The sequence below is a fragment of the Anabrus simplex genome, chromosome 5, assembly GCF_040414725.1.
Source record: "Anabrus simplex isolate iqAnaSimp1 chromosome 5, ASM4041472v1, whole genome shotgun sequence".
NCBI lineage: Eukaryota > Metazoa > Arthropoda > Insecta > Orthoptera > Tettigoniidae > Anabrus > Anabrus simplex.
Genome location: NC_090269.1, coordinates 6,382,317 through 6,402,296, shown reverse-complemented (window position 1 = coordinate 6,402,296; position 19,980 = coordinate 6,382,317). Strand labels below are relative to the sequence as shown.

The 19,980-nt window shown below is 39.0% G+C and overlaps 1 protein-coding gene across 1 annotated transcript in view; it reads right to left on the bottom strand.

Annotated features, from left to right (window-relative positions):
* LOC136874258 (uncharacterized) overlaps nt 1-15,192 on the bottom strand; it is an 82,806-nt gene extending 67,614 nt beyond the window's left edge. The window contains exon 1 of the mRNA XM_068227711.1: nt 15,071-15,192. Coding sequence (XP_068083812.1) covers nt 15,071-15,192 — 122 coding nt within the window. The remainder of the gene's footprint in view (nt 1-15,070) is intronic.
* Nucleotides 15,193-19,980: the final 4,788 nt, after the last annotated feature.

The following is a 19,980-nucleotide window of genomic DNA, read 5'->3' as shown; positions in this document are numbered from 1 at the left end:
TCTTTTATGTCCACTGCTAGTAATGCTAAATCGTCAGCAAAACCCAGGCAATTTGTTTTGATTTTTCGGCCAATCTTTATTTTGGGGGGACATTTTCTAAACCATTCCCTCATTACCATTTCTAGAGCACAGTTAAATAATAGTGGTGAGAGCCCATCTCCCTGCCGTAGTCCAGTTTTAATTTCAAATGTCTGATGTTTCACCCCTAAACTTCACTTTTGACTTGGTATTGGTGAGAGTCAATTTTATCATGTTTATTAATTTGGGGTGTAGTCCAAGGTGTCTTAAAATTTTAAACAGAGATTCTCTATGGATGCAATCATAAGCTTTCTTGAAATCTACAAATGTTATCGCCATATCTCTGTTTCTTCTCCTGTTATAGTCCATTATCAACTTAAGACTCATGATCTGATCAGGACAGCTCCTCCAGGGTCGGAAACCTCCTTGATATTCTCCTAGTTCTTTCTCAAGTTGTAAACTTATCCTATTAAGGATGATTATTGAAAATATTTTGTATGTTATGTCTAGGAGAGAGATTCCCCTGTAGTTATTAGGGTCAGTTTTGTCCCCTTTTTTGTGCAGGGGATGAATGAGGGCTGTTGTCCAGTGTTCTGGTAGTTCTTCTTTAATCCAGATAGAGACAAGTTGTTGATGGAGGGCAACTTTTGCTGAGGTTCCTGCATATTTCCAGATTTCCGCAAAGGTCTGATCTTCTCCTGGCGCTTTGTAGTTTTTTAATTTATTCAGAGCTTGGTAGACTTCCTTTATTGTGGGGGGATTGATGTTTTCTGGTGATGTTTTTATCGGGATGTTGGTGTCCAAATGAAGGAGTTCTGTAGGTTCCTCACAATTTAAAAGCTTGTTGAAATGTTTAGCCAGAATTTCTGCATTGTCTTTATTGTTATGGGCCAGCTTACCATCTTCATCCTTCATCAGTAGGGTCGGGGGTTCATTTTTTTGGAGCTGCTTTCTGAAGGTTTTGTAGTAGTCCCTTGATTTAGTTTTACTGAACTGTTCTTCAATTAACTGCAGGGTGTCCTTATGATGTTGTCTTTTTATTCTTCTTAAGACTTGGGTAGTTTCTTTTCTCTGTTTTACTAGCTTTTGATAGGATATTTCTGTCTTTTGGGACTGATGTAATAGCCATGCCTGATGGTGTTTTTTACGTGGTTTAGGTCTTCTGCAATTTGTTTAAGTCTTCAGTTGCTTTTGTTGTTCTCCACTTTATAGTACGTCATGCCCAACGCCTCTAGTCTGTGAAAATCGTATTTTCAATTCGTGGGCACTCGTACTTAGAGTGCGATAGAAACCTGGCACTAATTAATCAGAAATTTGCAGCTGAAATGCCAGAAGACTGGGCGGATCATTTTAGAACTGCCGGAAATAAGCCCTTCCCTTTCCATGTAATCGACGTTGATCAACCAATGATTCGTCTGTGGACCAATTTTTTTATTCCCTTGTACAGAAAAGTTTGCTCTTTTAAAACAAGATCTATAAGGCAACTTGTCATCTCCATTGAGCATCCACGATTCATAGTATACAGAGACAGTTACAATGGCCATTAGGAACGGCCTGTTGTAAATGCTCCAGAATCAGCTCCACACTTCCCAGAAACCCCTGTTAGTGAGTTTGTTCTTCCAGTGACATCTTTTGAACGTAAGTGCAAAAGTTAGTGTACGTGAAGTTGCTCTACATTCGCAAACATGTTGGCAAGATTGAGATTTTAAATATGTAATTTATTTCTATTTCAGGTTTATATCCAATCTCTACAGCAAAATTTTCAGATCTGCGCATCCTTAGATCATTTTGTGGACCAGAGGAAAGATCATTCATTGATACACTTCATCACTATTAATTGACAGTTTATTTGTTAGGTTTTGTTAAAAGTGACATTCCCCTTTATTTCCGTGACAAATGTGTATTTACTTCATTTCCCATTTTTTTAAATTATAAATTTTAATTCTGCATTTTCATTATTATCTTTTTACAATACCAATACATTAGGCTAACGTTACATAATATAATACTTTATGTACATGTATTATTGTAGACAGTATTAAAGGTTGAAACTTTCAAATTTAATTATCACAGTTTGTAGAAGATATGACACTCCCCCTTTTTCCCATGTACCCTTCATTTGATAATACAGTAGAGTCTCGATTATCCGACCTAAACGGGACCTGGAGTACATCGGATAATACAGAATATGAACTGAAACAAACAGGAAGGCTATACTGTATTACTATGTTTTACGGCACTTATCCATTCAACTGTACAGTAGTCTGACTCGTTGGCTGAATGGTCAGCGTACTGGCCTTCGGTTCAGAGGGTCCCGGGTTCGATTCCCAGCTGAGTCAGAGATTTTAACCTTCCTTAGTTAATTCCAGTGGCTCGGGGGCTGGGTGTTTGTGCTGTCCCCAACATCCCTGCAACTCACACACCACACATAACACTATCCTCCACCACAATAACACGCAGTTACCTAAACATGGCAGATGCTGCCCACCCTCATCGGAGGGTCTGCCTTACAAGGGCTGCACTCGGCTAGAAATAGCCACATGAAATAATAAATTGTACAGTAGATGCAGTATTGAACGAAAACATCCAAATGTCTTACGAAAAGAAACTTGTCAACAATGTCTACTTGCCTGCTGATTCACGTTTTCTTGCTGCGAGATCCCGCCATCGACGTTAATCCTTCACTGTGAGTCATCATTTTCTCCTTTTTTTCTGCATTGCCTCATTCTTCTTCTTCATCATCCTCATTTTCATTAGCATTCACAAAACCAATAATATCAGGATCAGTTAGTTCAAACAGCTGATCTTGTGCACACCACTTACTCACATCTTGAGTCGTAGCATCCTCACAGCCAGGAATGCAATTCAGTAAGGGCACAACATTTTCCATGTCTTCTTGTACCACCTCCTCTCGATGTTCAACCTCACTCAACAATATGTTCCAAGACTTTCTAATGTCATTGTTTCAACTTCTTCCCAAGACTGCGCAATCCAGTATGCCACGTCTTTCATGTTGTTTCATTTTAACTTTTCTATCATGTCGTTGCATTGTCCATTTTCTCTATGAGGGATAAAAGGAGTTTCCGCCGATATTTCCTCTTCAGTGTTTCCAGCACACCTTGGTCCATTGGTGGCATAATGATGTCACGTTAGAAGGGAGGAACATGACTTTGATATCACCATTTCTACATTGCTCTTCATTTGGGTGTGATGGAGCATGGTCTAGTAGAAGAAAGGCTTTTCTAGGAAGATTGTTTGAGGCTAGAAATTTTTCTACATCTGGAACGAACTATGTAAATAACAGTCTTTTAAGAAGTCAGAAGACATCCATGCAGCCTTATGATTCATGTAATGTACTGGAAGAGCATCAACAGAAATGTTTTTAAATATCCTAGGCTTCTTTGCTTTACCGATCATAAGCAATTTTGCTTTTAAGTTCCCAGCAATATTACTACAGGCAAGAACAGTAACTCTTCCCTTACTACGCTTGTAACCAGGTGCAGACGTCTTGGCTTGGGCTGCAAGAGTTTTGATGGCAGCATCTTGAAATTCAGCTCAGTCTCATCACAATTAAAAATCTGATCACCGGTTAATCCTTCAGCAAGAATTATTTCTTGAAATTCCCTTTTAAATTTCACAACCTCATTAGATTTAGCTGAGAGTTTTTCTCCACAGATATTAAGCTGCCCAATACCGTACCGTTTTTTCCACCGATCAAGCCACCCAGCACTGGCAGTAAAATTAGGGCCCCTTCATTAAACTCCTTCTGGAAATACACCGTCATTTCTTGCAGAATGAGGCCAGATATTGACAAGCCCTTTTCCCAGTTTTGAGTGAACCAAAGAAATAGTGCTTCACTTACTTCTTCGTACTCACATTTTTCATTGTTTTTTTAAATTTTCAGTGCATTACTTGTTGCTCTGGTAGAGCACCACTTTTCAATTTCTTCTCTCTAATGTTTCCAGTCTCCTACTGCAACACGTCCATCACCATAATCTAAAGCCACTTTTTGAAGAGTTTCCCCTTTGTCCAGTCTCTTTAATGCACTCAACTTGTCTTCCACAGAAACAATCACTTTCTTCAGTTTACTCACCGTACTCACAGAAGATATGAAAACTATAACATCCGCGTTTAACCAATACTACACTGAACAATTCTACCGCATGACTGCCGGTGCTTGTCCCACGTTCGCACACTCCATACCGGGTGTCCTACAATTGCCTCCATCTAAAGTTCAAATTAAGCCTACCAGTGTCGGGTAACATGGAATGTCGGATAAGCGAAGGTCGGTTGAGCGAGACTCTACTGTATTGTTAACCAGCTCAATTTTAGTACCATAAATAAACTCTTTACAGGACAAACTGGACATAACATGAATGATATTCATGTTTGAACTTTAATTTTTTAAATTTTTATTGTACTGTTGTTTTTAACCAGTTTTATGTTAGGACATAAATTTTTAAATGTCTTTTACATGCATGTGATTTTAATCTATAAGCTGAAGAAGATAATATTAATGAATCCTCAAAACATGTACTTATATACATGTATATATTTGATGTATTAGTAAATATACTAGATTTTGAATTGCATTGACTAGGCAGATCTTTAAATAATTGGTAAGTAATTTAAGTCAATACGTACCATTGGTGGCCATTATGGTCAAGCGTATGGATATTACAAATGAGATTACAAATCCTTATCAGTTATTATTTTGATTTTAAAAATTGAGATTAAGATGGATTAAATGATTACCTGTCTCGAGTAAGTTCAAAGGTGAAATAGGATGTATAAAGGCTCAGATATCTAGTGAACTGTGGTCATCAACTTCTTGTTTGTATATTAGGTCATCAGCCCAGAGGTTCTCGAGAAACCGTAAACGAATGGCAGCACCAGAATTAGGCAAGATGAGGAGTGAGGTAGTTTGCCATTGTTTTCTTCACTGGGCCAGAAAGGGTTATCACAGCACCTTTTATAACAGTTGCGTGGGTCATACCAGGTGTCCACAGTTAAACTGACGGTGTTCAGCATGGCACAGCGAGGACTGTAATGATCGTAGGAGTCTGGTATTTCATAGATATGCTAACTAAGCAATGTGCTTGTGCATTATGCCACAGAAATGATTAGTTCCATGTCTTGCCACCAGGTGAAAATATAGCTGTGTAAGCACATGTAGGGTCACAGAAGAAGGCAGAAAATATCAAACACATAATGACGGTGGTTCTGGCACGTTCATTAGGATTAATGGTTACAAACACTGTTTGATATGGCCTCCCAGTTGCCCGCAGCATATTGGGTGAAATCAGGGTGACATTAAAAAAACCAAACCAAACCCCATGGCACTACAGCCCTTGAAGGGCCTTGGCCTACCAAGCGACCGCTGCTCAGCCCGAAGGCCTGCAGATTACGAGGTGTCGTGTGGTCAGCACGACGAATCCTCTCGGCCGTTATTCTTGGCTTTCTAGACCGGGGCCACTATCTCACCGTCAGATAGGTCCTCAATTCAAATCACGTAGGCTGAGTGGACCTCGAACCAGCCCTCAGGTCCAGGTAAAAATCCGTGACCTGGCCGGGAATCGAACCCGGGGCCTCCGGGTAAGAGGCAGGCACGCTACCCCTACACCACGGGGCCGGCACTCAGGGTGACATTACATAAAATAAATTTCATCGTAAAGTCCGTATCGTCGTACGTATACTTTTGGGTTAAGTCAATATTCCACCTTTACAATACCATAAGTTAATTGTTTATTTATTTAAACAACATTAACTATGACGGGACATGTTTTGTCTAACTTGTAGACATCATCAGCCGTAAGATATTTAAGAAAAAGCACAAAAAAGACAAGGACAGAACAACACATTAAAATAAATCGGGTTGCCGAATACGTCAACCAAAATAGCGAGTATGTTCCAGTATGTTCCAAGTACAAACATTCAAAAGCTGTTGATGAACAAAGTTAAAATCATACACATGAGATGATACAGTAAAGCTTGTTGTTAAAGTTCTTCTTGAGGGTGTCATTGACATGCACATTCGGGTGCGTTGCCAAAAGCTGATAATGAAGTGCATAATGTTATTTGTAGCAGAAAAAAGACGATCAACGAGCATGTGTAGGGAATCCAGTGAGATGATGTAAGATATTGGTGCAAGGTTCACATTTCTTATTAAAACTAGGTGGAATATCAGATCGTATGACGTATGTAAAAATACAGTGGACGGCCCTAGAATGAGAATAAAGATTATTATAAAAATTGAAAAAATTGAAATTAAGCAAGCTTTTACGATATAAAAACAAAAGAATGAAAAAAGGAAGATTCTGACACATCTGATTACTTGCGTTCTCACTGGATTCCCTACACATGCTCGTTGATCGTCTTTTTTCTGCTACAAATAACATTATGCACTTCATTATCAGCTCTTGTCGACGCACCTGAATGCTGCATGTCAACGACACCCTCAAGAAGAACTTTAACAACAAGCTTTACTGTATCATCTCATGTGTATGATTTTAACTTTGTTCATCAACAGCTTTTGAATGTTTGTACTTGGAACAATCTGGAACATACTCGCTATTTTGGTTGACGTGTTCGGCAACCCGATTTATTTTAATGTGTTGTTCTGTCCTTGTCTTTTTGTGCTTTTTCGTAAATATCTTACGGCTGATGATGTCTACAAGTTAGAGAAAACATGTTCCGTCATAGTTAATGTTGTTTAAATAAATAGACAATAAACTTATGGTATTGTAAAGGTGGAATATTGACTTAACCTAAAAGTATCAGGGTGACATGTCATTGTATGCTAGCATTTAAATCACACAGAGATTGGACATGTCCCTGATAGACACAATCCTTCAAATATCCCCACAGCCAGAAGTCATGTGAATTTATGTTGGGGGATATTGAAGGCCACGCATCTGGAAAATGCCCAGAGATAACACAGTCATTACTGAAGGTTTCTCGCAGCAAATCTTTAGTTGGTGAGGAATATACAGTGTTTCCCCATCTTGCATGAAATAATGGATGACCTAGATGTTAGGCCTCTTTAAACAACAAGCATCATCATCATAAAAATAACAGTGTGGTCACAATTGTATTCTTGCAAAGCTGGAATCACTTGTTGCACAAGGAGGTCCCTATAACGTGCACATGTCAGAGAAAAACGGACCAAGATGGAAGGAACGTGTAAAACCACACCAATCAGTCATCTGAGTTGGAAGCAACAACCAAGGAACTGACATAATGGAATTCCTCGGAAAAAAATTCTGACATCAGAGTTATGGAAAATTGCACGTTCTGACTGCTTGTAACACCTTATTTTCGCCAGGTGGCTTAATTCGTATTCGCATTGCTTAGTCAGCACTTCTAGGAAATCTCATACTCCTACGATCGTGCCTCGCTGGAAACCCGGTCATTACTCAGCACCACCCATACCTCCGCAGCTTCCCTACTGTCACAGCCATGAGACTTTGGTGGGAGTGTTGAAACTGGCCCTCCTCATTAAGTGTTTCTGTTTCTCTTTCTTCCCACTCTGTTCTGTCACCTGTATTTATCTTTGTCGTGTTTCCTGTACTTGTCCGGCTTTCTTATTATCCCACATGAGAACTCCTGATGAAGGTGGAAAGCAGAAACAAGCTCGCTTGTGGCTGAGAAGAGATGAACATAGTATTGGGATTGATGAAGAGACATTGTTTGTTGGGTATTCAGCCCGAAGGCTGGTTTGATCCTCCACAGCTCCGCCAACAGCTGTCAGAGATGGCCTAGGTGTCAATGAAGAGGCATACTAGGGAAATAAGGAGTGAGGCAGTTTCCTGTTGTTTTCCTCACCGGGCCAGAAGTTGCTGTTATATATCAGTCAGCCAGGCCTACTGAAATGCACACACCAATTGACCCTATGGGCGATATTTCACACCATTCATAGCAGGGACTGGCTGCATAAGGGATGGTATTATTAGCATCCCTTATACCTCGGTCACTTTCATATTGTCAAAGCAAGGACGAGACAGGTCAATGAAAATAACAAATTTATTCTAGTCCATACCAGAAGACACAGTGCATTGTAAACACCACATCTCACCAGCAAAGGCATGATGAAGAAAGAATGCATCTATTCGAAGACGACAGTGTATGACGAGTTGTTTTATTTATTTATTTTATTTATGAAAGATAAAAAGGGATCGTAGAAGCGGCATATTCAAGTGCTGGGCAACAAGAGGTAAATCGTGGATGGTACAAAGGGAGAAGATTTAAATAGCAATGTACAAGTGGTCAGCAAAATACAAGGACACTAGGGGATGAACAAGAATTGGCAAGTTTGGATGAAGAAAACCAGATGTACTGAAACACACGTCACAACAAGTTAGGAATAGTACAGCACCAAAATATCAAAAGATTAGAACACTTTTCACAACAAACCGCAAAGGAAATATTGTAAAGCTCGGTGATAGGGACTGATTAACATTTACAATGACATTCTTTAAACAGAAGAGATATTTCCCAACCAACTGCACAAAGATAAATAAAAGGGATTAGGGAAGTTCAAGGTAAGACTATTATACAGTAGAAGAAGGTATGCTAATTTGAAGTACTAGAAATTTTCGAGAGTATTGACACACAGAAAGTTCACTGTCTCATAACTTAAAAATAGCATTCCAAACAAAGGAATTAGACATCCAGCTGCTCCCTTATGGATACATAATCAAGTACAACCACTCAAGAACACAGTCATGCGAAGTTTACAATACCTCATGGTCGAAGAATATACAGATGTAACACAAAGATATTGCCCTCTCTCCAACAGCAGAAGAATGCCTCTAAGTAGTAGGCAAAGAGAGCTGCCAGTTGGCGAGGGGAGGTACAGAGGAAACCATGACACATGGCACTAGAATTGCCGAGAACATCCATGAAGAGTGTAGAGTTGACGACATCTTCCAAGTTAAGTAAAATTCTTTCAAGAATAAAATTTACTGTGTCCACCTATTCAATGCAATTATATTCTGTAGTGATTAAATCCTACATGAATTACATACACTAATTAGGGACATGTTTCGCCCTAGTTTTGGGCATCTTCAGCCTAATAATCTCTAGGTCAAGTCTTTAAACCAATTAAACATTAGAACTTAAAAGTAAATACAATGGTCTTATGCTTAAAAATTGTTTTTACAAAAAGTTGTGCTTAGGTGATATTTACATAGATTTACAATGCGTACATTAACTAAATCCAGAATTTGTGACAAGGAAGCAATTCAAATTATCATACAATGACTAGAAAATGTCCAAAGCGTTAATTGGAACTTCTCCAACTGTATGGATGAATCATTAGGTTGACAGTTTATACAACTGTGTTCATTCAAAGGTGGTGATGGTCACCTATGTCATAAGTATACAGCTACAAAACTGGAACCATGGTATAATGTCGATCTTGTTGGGCTTGGATATCCCATTAGAAAGAAACATGGCTGGATGGTAATATTTTAGAGGTTAAAAACGTGTATGTTGGAACATATTGTCAATATCATTCATTATTCAGGTGCTCATCTGATAAAATGTTTCTTGGAATTTTGTGCCATTCTTGTCGGATTACTGTTCCCGTTGGTACATTGTTCTACCTTTGGGAGGATTTATGAGTATTGTCTGTAACTGAATAAGAGAAAAAAAGGAATTTAGAATGATGAATGTAGAGCCCACATAATAATTGTAAAGATGAAAGTGTTATACCCCATAAATGTGGACGAACTTACTTGTCCAGTCAGATGTTAGCTGGATCCAGTTGTTCCGGTTGTGTCTGAACGACTAACCTTGTTACTTCTAGTGAAGTATTGATGCGGTAATGGAGGGGCAGAGCGTAAATGGGAAAGGGGAGTGAGTTTTAACTTGTGCGCCTGTGTTATTGCTTGAGAGGCGTTACTCAATTTGGATTGGGCGGGCCTAGCATTAGGTGTGGTAATTGGAGCGCACGCGTGCTGTGACTGAAACATACTGGGAATTTTACTCTGACTTACAGCCTGGATTAACCTTGGAGTTGCCTCATATAACGGATTTTTGTTGTCAATGACGTCATTAAGATTATTATTTTTATTATAAGTTTGCTCCAAATAAATGTACAAGTTTTCCGTCTCACTCAATAATTTCCCCTTACCTAGGCTTCTAACGATCGTCAAATCTTTCTCTATTGAGGTGAATTTATGTCCCGTTTCACTCATATGCTGGCTCATGGCTGAATACTTGTTATGTTTGGAAGCATTGTAATGTTCCAGATACCTTGTGTAAAAGCTTCCCCCTGTTTGACCGAGATACGTGAACCCACACTGTGTACACTTTAACCTATAAACATTAGATCTTGAGTAAACGTTGTTATTATTATTATTGACCTTTTTATTGTTGAGGAATATGTTCTGGTTATTATTTACTGGCCTGGAGGCTATGTTGATGTTGTGTTTTTTTAAAACATTAGTGATTTGATGAATAGCCGGGCTGTTACATGTAAATGTGGCACAACTATTATTCTTTGATTTCTCTGGGGCTAGGTTGGAAGATAGCCTAATTTTGATCTTATTAATTAACTGAATGATTATACTTATTTTAAAGCCATTGAATGGAGCTAACTGTCTTACATAAGTCAGTTCTATTTCCAAACTTTTTGGCGAAAGAGGAAGTTTTAGTGCCCTATATATTAGACTATGATAGGCAGCTAGTTTTTGGGTCTTAGGATGCAAGGATGAATCTTTAATAGTTACGGGTGAATGAGTAGTTTTCCTAAAAATTTGAAATTCAAAAGTGTTATTCAAGTGTTTAATTGTTAAAACTAAAAAATTTAAAGAATTTTTGACCTCATCTTCTTTGGTAAATTTGATACTAGGATCTATTTTGTTTAGTGAAACTAATATATCGTCACTATTACTAATGTCTTTATTGATGATCACGAAAGTATCGTCAACAAATCTGAGCCATAAACAAATACCCTTTATTTGTGAAATAATTTTTGTATGTTCTATTGAATCCATGTAAATATCTGCTAGAATACCATCAATAAAGACAGTATGTTTCAGTCACAGCACGCATGCGCTCCAATTACCACGACTAATGCTAGGCCTGCCGAATCCAAATCGAGTAACGCCTCTCAAGCAATAACACAGGCGCACAAGTTAAAACTCACTCCCCTTTCCCATCTACGCTCTGCCCCTCCATTACCACATCAATACTTCACTAGAAGTAACAAGGTTAGTTGTTCAGACACAACCAGAACAACTGGATCCAGCTAACATCTGACTGGACAAGTAAGTTCGTCCACATTTATGGGGTATAACACTTTCATCTTTACAATTATTATGTGGGCTCTACATTCATCATTCTAAATTCCTTTTTTTCTCTTATTCAGTTACAGACAATACTCATAAATCCTCCCAAAGGTAGAACAATGTACCAACGGGAACAGTAATCCGACAAGAATGGCACAAAATTCCAAGAAACATTTTATCAGATGAGCACCTGAATAATGAATGATATTGACAATATGTTCCAACATACACGTTTTTAACCTCTAAAATATTACCATCCAGCCATGTTTCTTTCTAATGGGATATCCAAGCCCAACAAGATCGACATTATACCATGGTTCCAGTTTTGTAGCTGTATACTTATGACATAGGTGACCATCACCACCTTTGAATGAACACAGTTGTATAAACTGTCAACCTAATGATTCATCCATACAGTTGGAGAAGTTCCAATTAACGCTTTGGACAATTTCTAGTCATTGTGTGATAATTTGAATTGCTTCCTTGTCACAAATTCTGGATTTAGTTAATGTACACATTGTAAATCTATGTAAATATCACCTAAGCACAACTTTTTGTAAAAACAATTTTTAAGCATAAGACCATTGTATTTACTTTTAAGTTCTAATGTTTAATTGGTTTAAAGACTTGACCTAGAGATTATTAGGCTGAAGATGCCCAAAACTAGGGCGAAACATGTCCCTAATTAGTATATGTAATTCATGTAGGATTTAATCACTACAGAATATAATTGCATTGAATAAGTGGACACAGTAAATTTTATTCTTGAAAGAATTTTACTTTTGTTATCTTCAATATGGAACAGATATGAGATTAGTTACTTGTAAGTCATCCAAGTTTGACGCAGATGATCGGCTGACATTAGCTGTGGCAGTGGGTGGATGTCAAACATTGGGAAGAAGGCAGCGCAGGTGAGTTGACAATGTTACAAGTGTATGGAGATGTGGAGATTATTCTTGTCCTTTTGTGTTTCCATGTTTGTCATCATCTCCTATTTCTGTTCCTCCCACACTCACCTGCCACTGTGTTTGTCCTATTGTATGCGTTCCTCTCCTCTCCTCTCTCTAACTTGCCGTGTTCTTGTTCGTGTTTGTGGATGACATCACAATATAACGTATACTCACTCACTACAACTGATACATTACTTGATAGACTTTCTCTCCATCATATGAAGCACAATCATTGTCACTATAGTGTCCACGTCACTCAAATTCAAGTCCTTGATTGTGTTAACAGCATTCCTGAACGCTTTGTTATTGTTCCTCGATTCATACACGGTGCGAAGGAGGGTCTCTTTAATCTGAAAGAGAAATAAAATGTACAACACAAATTGGACAAGAAGTCCTACCATCTATCTATCTATCAGTGAAACATTTCAGTGTTCCATGTTTGAGGGATGACAGGAGATTGTATGGATTATCTGACTACTTTTTATTTTTCAGCAATACAAAGTAAAAAGTGTTAGCTCGAAATAGCATTGTTTGGAAACTCACTGGCAGTAATTGGGGAGCTCAGCCTCAAGTCATCAGAACTTCCGCCATGACACTCTGTTTCTCCGTAGGGGAATATGTACGTCCTGTACGACATAGCTCCGCTCATGCAAAGCAAGTGGATGTCGTGCTAAATGATTCTGTCAGGATGATGACTGGGTCCTGAAACCAGCACCTGCTTAGCAGGTATTGCATCACCTGATATATGGCAGAAAGTAGATGCAGATGCTGAGAGAAAGAAGGCTGAAATAGATCAGTTACACCCACTCCATGGCCATCAACTACCTAGATCTAGGTTGAAATCCAGAAAAGGTTCCCTCAGTTCAACTTCATTGCTAACTATGTCTCCGCAAACACCCAGAGAACAACTGTGGCCTGCTAGATATGACCATCTTGAAACGTGGATGAAACTTGCTGAATGTTTACCTCCTGGACGTACTTTAGACTGGTTAACCTGGAGATCAGGTGGACAACATTGTCAAATGGGGCGAATACAATGTGACTGCAGAGAAGACAATGCCCACTGTCCTGAATCATGCAATGATGGAGAGTTAATGCCTGATTCTGGGTGAATATTACTTATATTACTTCACTTTCTTCCCTTAGAGATGGAATTACTTAATCGCTGTTTTGCAATATTCTATTATTTTACACAATTATGTAACGTTAAAATTTGTACAGCTTCTGACTAGAGTAAATAAATAAATTTATCAGAAACAAGTTCACCAACTGTAACTTAAATGTTATAATAATAAATATCCAAAGTATCTTGGGGTCATATTTAACAGAACACTGTCTTTCAAAGAACATGTGACAACAGTTGCTAAACTGATGACAAGACGTAACATCTTTCAAAGGCTATGTGGTACTATATGGGGTTCTACAGCTTTCATCTTAAGATCATAAGCTCTTGGCCTTGCCTACTCCATTGCACAGTATTGGCTAATTAGTTGCCACATAAAATTGATCGAAATCTAACTGAATCAAAGTTCATGCTTCAAACAGGCATATGAAATCCACTCGAACGTTCTGGCTGCCAGCTATGAGTAATATTCCTCCACCTCAATGATCGTCCTTGTGATCTGACACCACGGTTAGCCAGTTCGAGTCCCACTGTTGGAAAAAATTTCACCATCAGAATACTGGCTGGTAGGGTAGGGGGTGGTGACATAAAATTTCTAATCCCTACATTTTGTGCCAAAAGTCTGGCTCCATGGCTAAATGGTTAGCATGCTGGCCTTTGGTTACAGGGGTCCTGGGTTCAATTCCCGGCAGGGTCTGGAATTTTAATCATCATTGGTTAATTTTTCTGGCACGGAGGCTGGGTGTATGTGTCGTCTTCATCATCATTTCATCCTTATCATGACTCGCAGGTCGCCTATGGGAGTCAAATCAAAAGACCTGCATCTGGGGAGCTGAACTTGTCCTTGGACATCCTTGGCACTAAAAGCCGTACACCATTTTTGATGCCAAAAGCCTGGATCCAATTCCAAACCTCTCCACAGCATTTATACAGAGTGTTGATAATGATTCGTCTCAAGTCTCAAGCAGACCCCTTACTGTTTTCAACCAGAGTAGGCTATGTGCCGACACCAGTCTCATTGTCATCAACACCACCAGCTGCTTCTGTGGATCAGTGTTACAGTAGCCTCCAGATCCAAAGATAGTGGGTTCAAATCTGGCAGAGGTATTCAGATTTTTGAAGGGCAGACAAATGTCCATTGGACACACTATGTCGTACGAGGTTTACCCGACAAAGTTCATTAAATCTCAGCAACAGACGCCCAAGAGAGACTCGGTTTACTCGGCCTGCTATATAGTAGTCCTAGAGAAAAAACAGAACGTCGAAATTGACGAGCAGACAGCCAGATGGCGTCAAATTAAATTAAAATGACTGTAGACGGTAGCTGAGGCCATACAATTATTATTATCATTATTATGTTCCCCTCCATAGCGTTATTAGCCACCGCACTCGCAGGCCCAGGTTCGATTCCTGGTACTGGCAGAAATTTAAGAATGGCAGGAGGTTAAAATGGTACATGCAGCTCATCTCCATTGGAAAAGAGCTGCACCACCTCGGACGGAGGACACGAGTTTCATTTCATTTCATTATTATTATTATTATCATTATTATTTCTTTCACTATTTATTATAGGCCACTAATGTGTCTACTTGATGTGAGGTTTCCTAAGGTGCCATACTTCTTTCATCTTCTCACTGTGTGCTTTCTTCCTTTCTTCAGACCAAGTTGTTCCAGTCTTCAATTACTTGACCTCCAGGCCCACTTTCCTCTCATGCAATTTTTGTCTGAATATCCGTCTGTCGTGCATGTCCGAGTCTGTGATGCCAGCATCCTTCAAGTCTTCTCTAACTTTGGCGATCCACTTCATGTTCTTTATGCTTTAAAGATCTGTTTAGTCAGTCAGCTGTCCGACATTCTCTTGATGATACCAATGTACGAGTATTTCGTCCGTTATTGGACATTATAAATTTTCCAGCTAACTCATTCCTGGTTGCCAGCGTTTCACCCCATTGTGCTAAGTTGGGCTCATCAGTTGGTAAATAGCACACCTACCAATATGCATGGCTAGTGCATTCCCTTAGGGAATCAACATCTATATCATCTGATGGCCAGGCAGGCATCAATTTTGGAAATGAGACAAAGTCTCAATCAATCAATCAATCAATCAATCAATCAATCAATCAATCAATCAATCAATCAATCAATCAATCAATCAATCAATCAATCAATCAATCAATCAATCAATCAATCAATCAATCAATCAATCAATCAATCAATCAATCAATCAATCAATCAATCAATCAATCACTCAATCAATCAATCAATCAATCAATCAATCAATCAATCAATCAATCAATCAATCAATCAATCAATCAATCAATACTGATCTGCATTTAGGGCAGTTGCCCAGGTGACAGATTCCCTATCTGTTGTTTTCCTAGCCTTTTCCTAAATGATTACAAAGAAATTGGAAATTTATTGAACGTCTTCCTTGGTATGTTATTCCAATCCCTAACTCCCCTTCCTATAAATGAATATTTGCCCCAGTTTGTCCTCTTGAATTCCAACTTTATCTTCATATTGTGATCTTTCCTACTTTTATAAACGCCACTCAAACTTATTCGTCTACTAATGTCATTCCACGCCACCTCTCCGCTGACAGCTCGGAACATACCACTTAATAATACCAATATAAATGGTCCATTATTGGACATTATAAATTTTCCAGCTAGCTCATTCTTGGTTGCCAGCGTTTCGCCCTCGTGTGCTAGGGTGGGCTCATCAGTTGGTACCTAGCACACCTACCAATACGCTGGCTAGTGCATACCGTGGAGGCCACTGCGTAGGCTATTCCCTATGGGAATCAACATCTATATCAACATACCACTTAGTCGAGCTGCTCTTCTTCTTTCTCTCAATTCTTCCCAACCCAAACTTTGTAACATTTTTGTAACGCTACTCTTTTGTCGGAAATCACCCAGAACAAATTGAGCTGTTTTTCTTTGGATTTTTTCCAATTCTTGAATCAGGTAATCCTGGTGAGGGTCCCATACACTGGAACCATACTCTAGTTGGGGTCTTACCAGAGACTTATATGCCCTCTCCTTTACATCCTTACTACAACCCCTAAACACCCTCATAACCATGTGCAGAGATCTGTACCCTTTATTTACAATCCCATTTATGTGATTACCCCAATGAAGGTCTTTCCTTATATTAACACCTAGGCACTTACAATGATCCCCAACAGGAACTTTCACCCCATCAATGCAGTAATTAAAACTGAGAGGACTTTTTCTATTTGTGAAACTCACAACCTGACTTTTAACCCCGTTTATCAACATACCATTGCCTGCTGTCAATCTCACAACATTATCGAGGTCATGTTGCAGTTGTTCAGAATCTTGTAAATTATTTATTACTCTATACAGAATAACATCATCCGAAAAAAGCCTTACCTCCAATTCCACTCCTTTACTCATATCATTTATATATATAAGAAAACATAAAGGTCTGATAATACTGCCTTGAGGAATTCCCCTCTTAATTATTACAGGATCAGATAAAGCTTCACCTACTCTAATTCTCTAAGATCTATTTTCTAGAAATATAGCCACCCATTCAGTCACTCTTTTGTCTAGTCCAATTGCACTCATTTTTGCCAGTAGTCTCCCAAGATCCACCCTATCAAATGCTTTAGACAGGTCAATCGCGATACAGTCCATTTGACCTCCTGAATCCAAGATATCTGCTATATCTTGCTGGAATCCTACAAGTTGAGCTTCAGTGGAATAACCTTTCCTAAAACCGAACTGCCTTCTATCGAACCAGTTATTAATTTCACAAACATGTCTAATATAATCAGAAAGAATGCCTTCCCAAAGCTTACATACAACGCATGTCAAACTTACTGGCCTGTAATTTTCAGCTTTATGTCTATCACCCTTTCCTTTATACACAGGGGCTACAATAGCAACTCTCCATCTGGTATAGCTCCTCCGACCAAACAATAATCAAATAAGTACCTCAGATATGGTACTATATCCCAACCCATTGTCTTTAGTATATCCCCAGAAATCTGATCAATTCCAGTCGCTTTTCTAGTTTTCAACTTTTGTATCTTATTGTAAATGTCATTATTATCATATGTAAATTTTAATACTTGATTGGCCTTAGTCTCCTCCTCTATCTCGACATTTTTCTTGTAACCTACCATCTTTACATACTGCTGACTGAATACTTCTGCCTTTTGAAGATCCTCACATACACACTCCCCTTGTTCATTAATTATTCCTGGAATGTCCTTCTTGGAACCTGTTTCTGCCTTAAAATACCTATACATACCCTTCCATTTTTCACTAAAATTTGTATGACTGCCAATTATGCTTGCCATCATGTTATCCTTAGCTGCCTTCTTTGCTAGATTCAATTTTCTAGTAAGTTCCTTCAATTTCTCCTTACTTCCACAGCCATGTCTAACTCTATGTCTTTCCAGTCTGCACCTCCTTCTTAGTCTCTTTATTTCTCTATTATGATAAGGTGGGTCTTTACCATTCCTTACCTCCCTTATATGTACAAACCTGTTTATGCATTCCTCAACAATTTCTTTAAACCCATCCCAGAGTCTGTTTACATTTTTATTTACCGTTTTCCACCGATCATAGTTACTTTTTAGAAACTGCCTCATGCCTGCTTTATCAGCCATACGGTACTGCCTAATAGTCCTACTTTTAAGACCTTCCTTTCTATCACAAATTTTTTTTGACTACGACAAAAACAGCTTCATGATCACTAATACCATCTATTACTTCAGTTTCCCTATAGAGCTCATCTGGTTTTATCATCACCACATCCAGGATATTTTTCCCTCTGGTTGGTTCCATCACTTTCTGAATCAGCTGTCCTTCCCATATTAAGTTATTTGCCATTTGTTGGCCATGCTTCCTGTCGTTCGCATTTCCTTCCCAATTGACATCTGGCAAGTTTAGATCTTTGATGGTTATGAATTTCATGTTTTTGGTCCGTATTGAACTGAGAATAATATATAAGTAATAATAATAACAACGTAAACGTTTCCACCTTTTCAATACTAAAATATATTCACAAAATTATAAATTACACGGTACTAGTTTCGACCCATCTAGGGGTCATCATCAGCCGTATTGGAGCAAAGATCATTTTTTACATACTGCTCTAATACGGCTGATGATGACCTCTAGATGGGTCGAAACTAGTACCGTGTAATTTATAATTTTGTGAATATATTTTAGTATTGAAAAGGTGGAAACGTTTATGTTGTTATTATTATTACTTATATATTAAATTTAGATCTCCCGCTACAATCACATTTCTTTCCATGTCATTTCCCACATAGCCGACTATCCTATCAAATAATTCCGAATCCGCGTCTGTGCTACCTTTTCCCGGTCTGTACACTCCAAATATATCAAGTTGCCTATTATCTTTAGAAATGAGCCTTACACCTAGAATTTCATGTGTCTCATCTTTAACTTTTTCGTAGCTTACAAATTATTCTTTCACCAGAATGAATACTCCCCCTCCCACCATTCCTATCCTATCTCTACGATACACACTCCAGTACTATTATTATTATTAACCCAAACTCCAACTTGAACGAAAACACAGACAGAAACAATATTCTTTTTCACGCAGTTATTCCCCTCCAAAAAGATTATTACTTAAAAAGAATTAATAAACAAAAATCCATACATACAAATCAACCGCTCCAAGACCTCCCCTCCTCTAACCCCACTCCCGTCACAAGCGCTCCACCCATCCCTTCAAACCTCCCCTCTACTGCCGCAAACTATAACCTCAGAACAACACGCAATAGATCTCAACAGGTTTTAAATTGCCCGTACGGCAGTTCGCGCTGGTTCCCGGTGGCGAGTGGACGTGACTATCGGTGCTAGCGTATTAATCGGTATAGTGTGCGAGTAGGTTTGGTGTTGGTAAGGTGTTCAAGTTTCTTCGCTTCCTTGGGAGTGGTGTGGGAGTCTTGTGAGTAACTATATGTATTAATTTCTCAACTCCCTCCGAACCTCATGGCGGAGTCGAGTGGGGGACAGCGTATGGAGGAGGAGTCAATTGAGGTAGATAGTCGTGAGTTTTCTTTGGATAACACCCTCGTGTTAAATGACCCACCCCCACCTGATAGTAACCGTGCTCCCTCTCCTAAAGTTGATGTGTATTCTCTGAAACCTGACACACAGACATATGATGAGACACATACGGGACCCTACGTAGTATTTGTGGAGGCCCTTGCTGACGGTAAGAAATTGGGCAGCATCCATCCCATGGCTTTGGGAAAAAATTTTTATGATCGTAAATTTGAGGGTGTTACTCAAATTCCTCGGCGAGGTCGCCATAGGATCCAAATTGAGTTTAATTCACGAACAAAAGCTAACGATTTTCTCACCAACCCTATTTTAAAGAAAAAAAACCTGAAAGCGTTTATTCCTTCTGCGTCAATCTATAAGATAGGCGTTATTCGAGGGGTTGATAAAGATTTATCGGTCGAGGAACTTTGTAAGGTTGCTGAATCTACTGCCCCATTAGTCGAAGCACAGAGAATGAACCGACGCTCCTTTCAGGATGGCCGCGTCAGTTACATTCCCACTGGTACCATTAGACT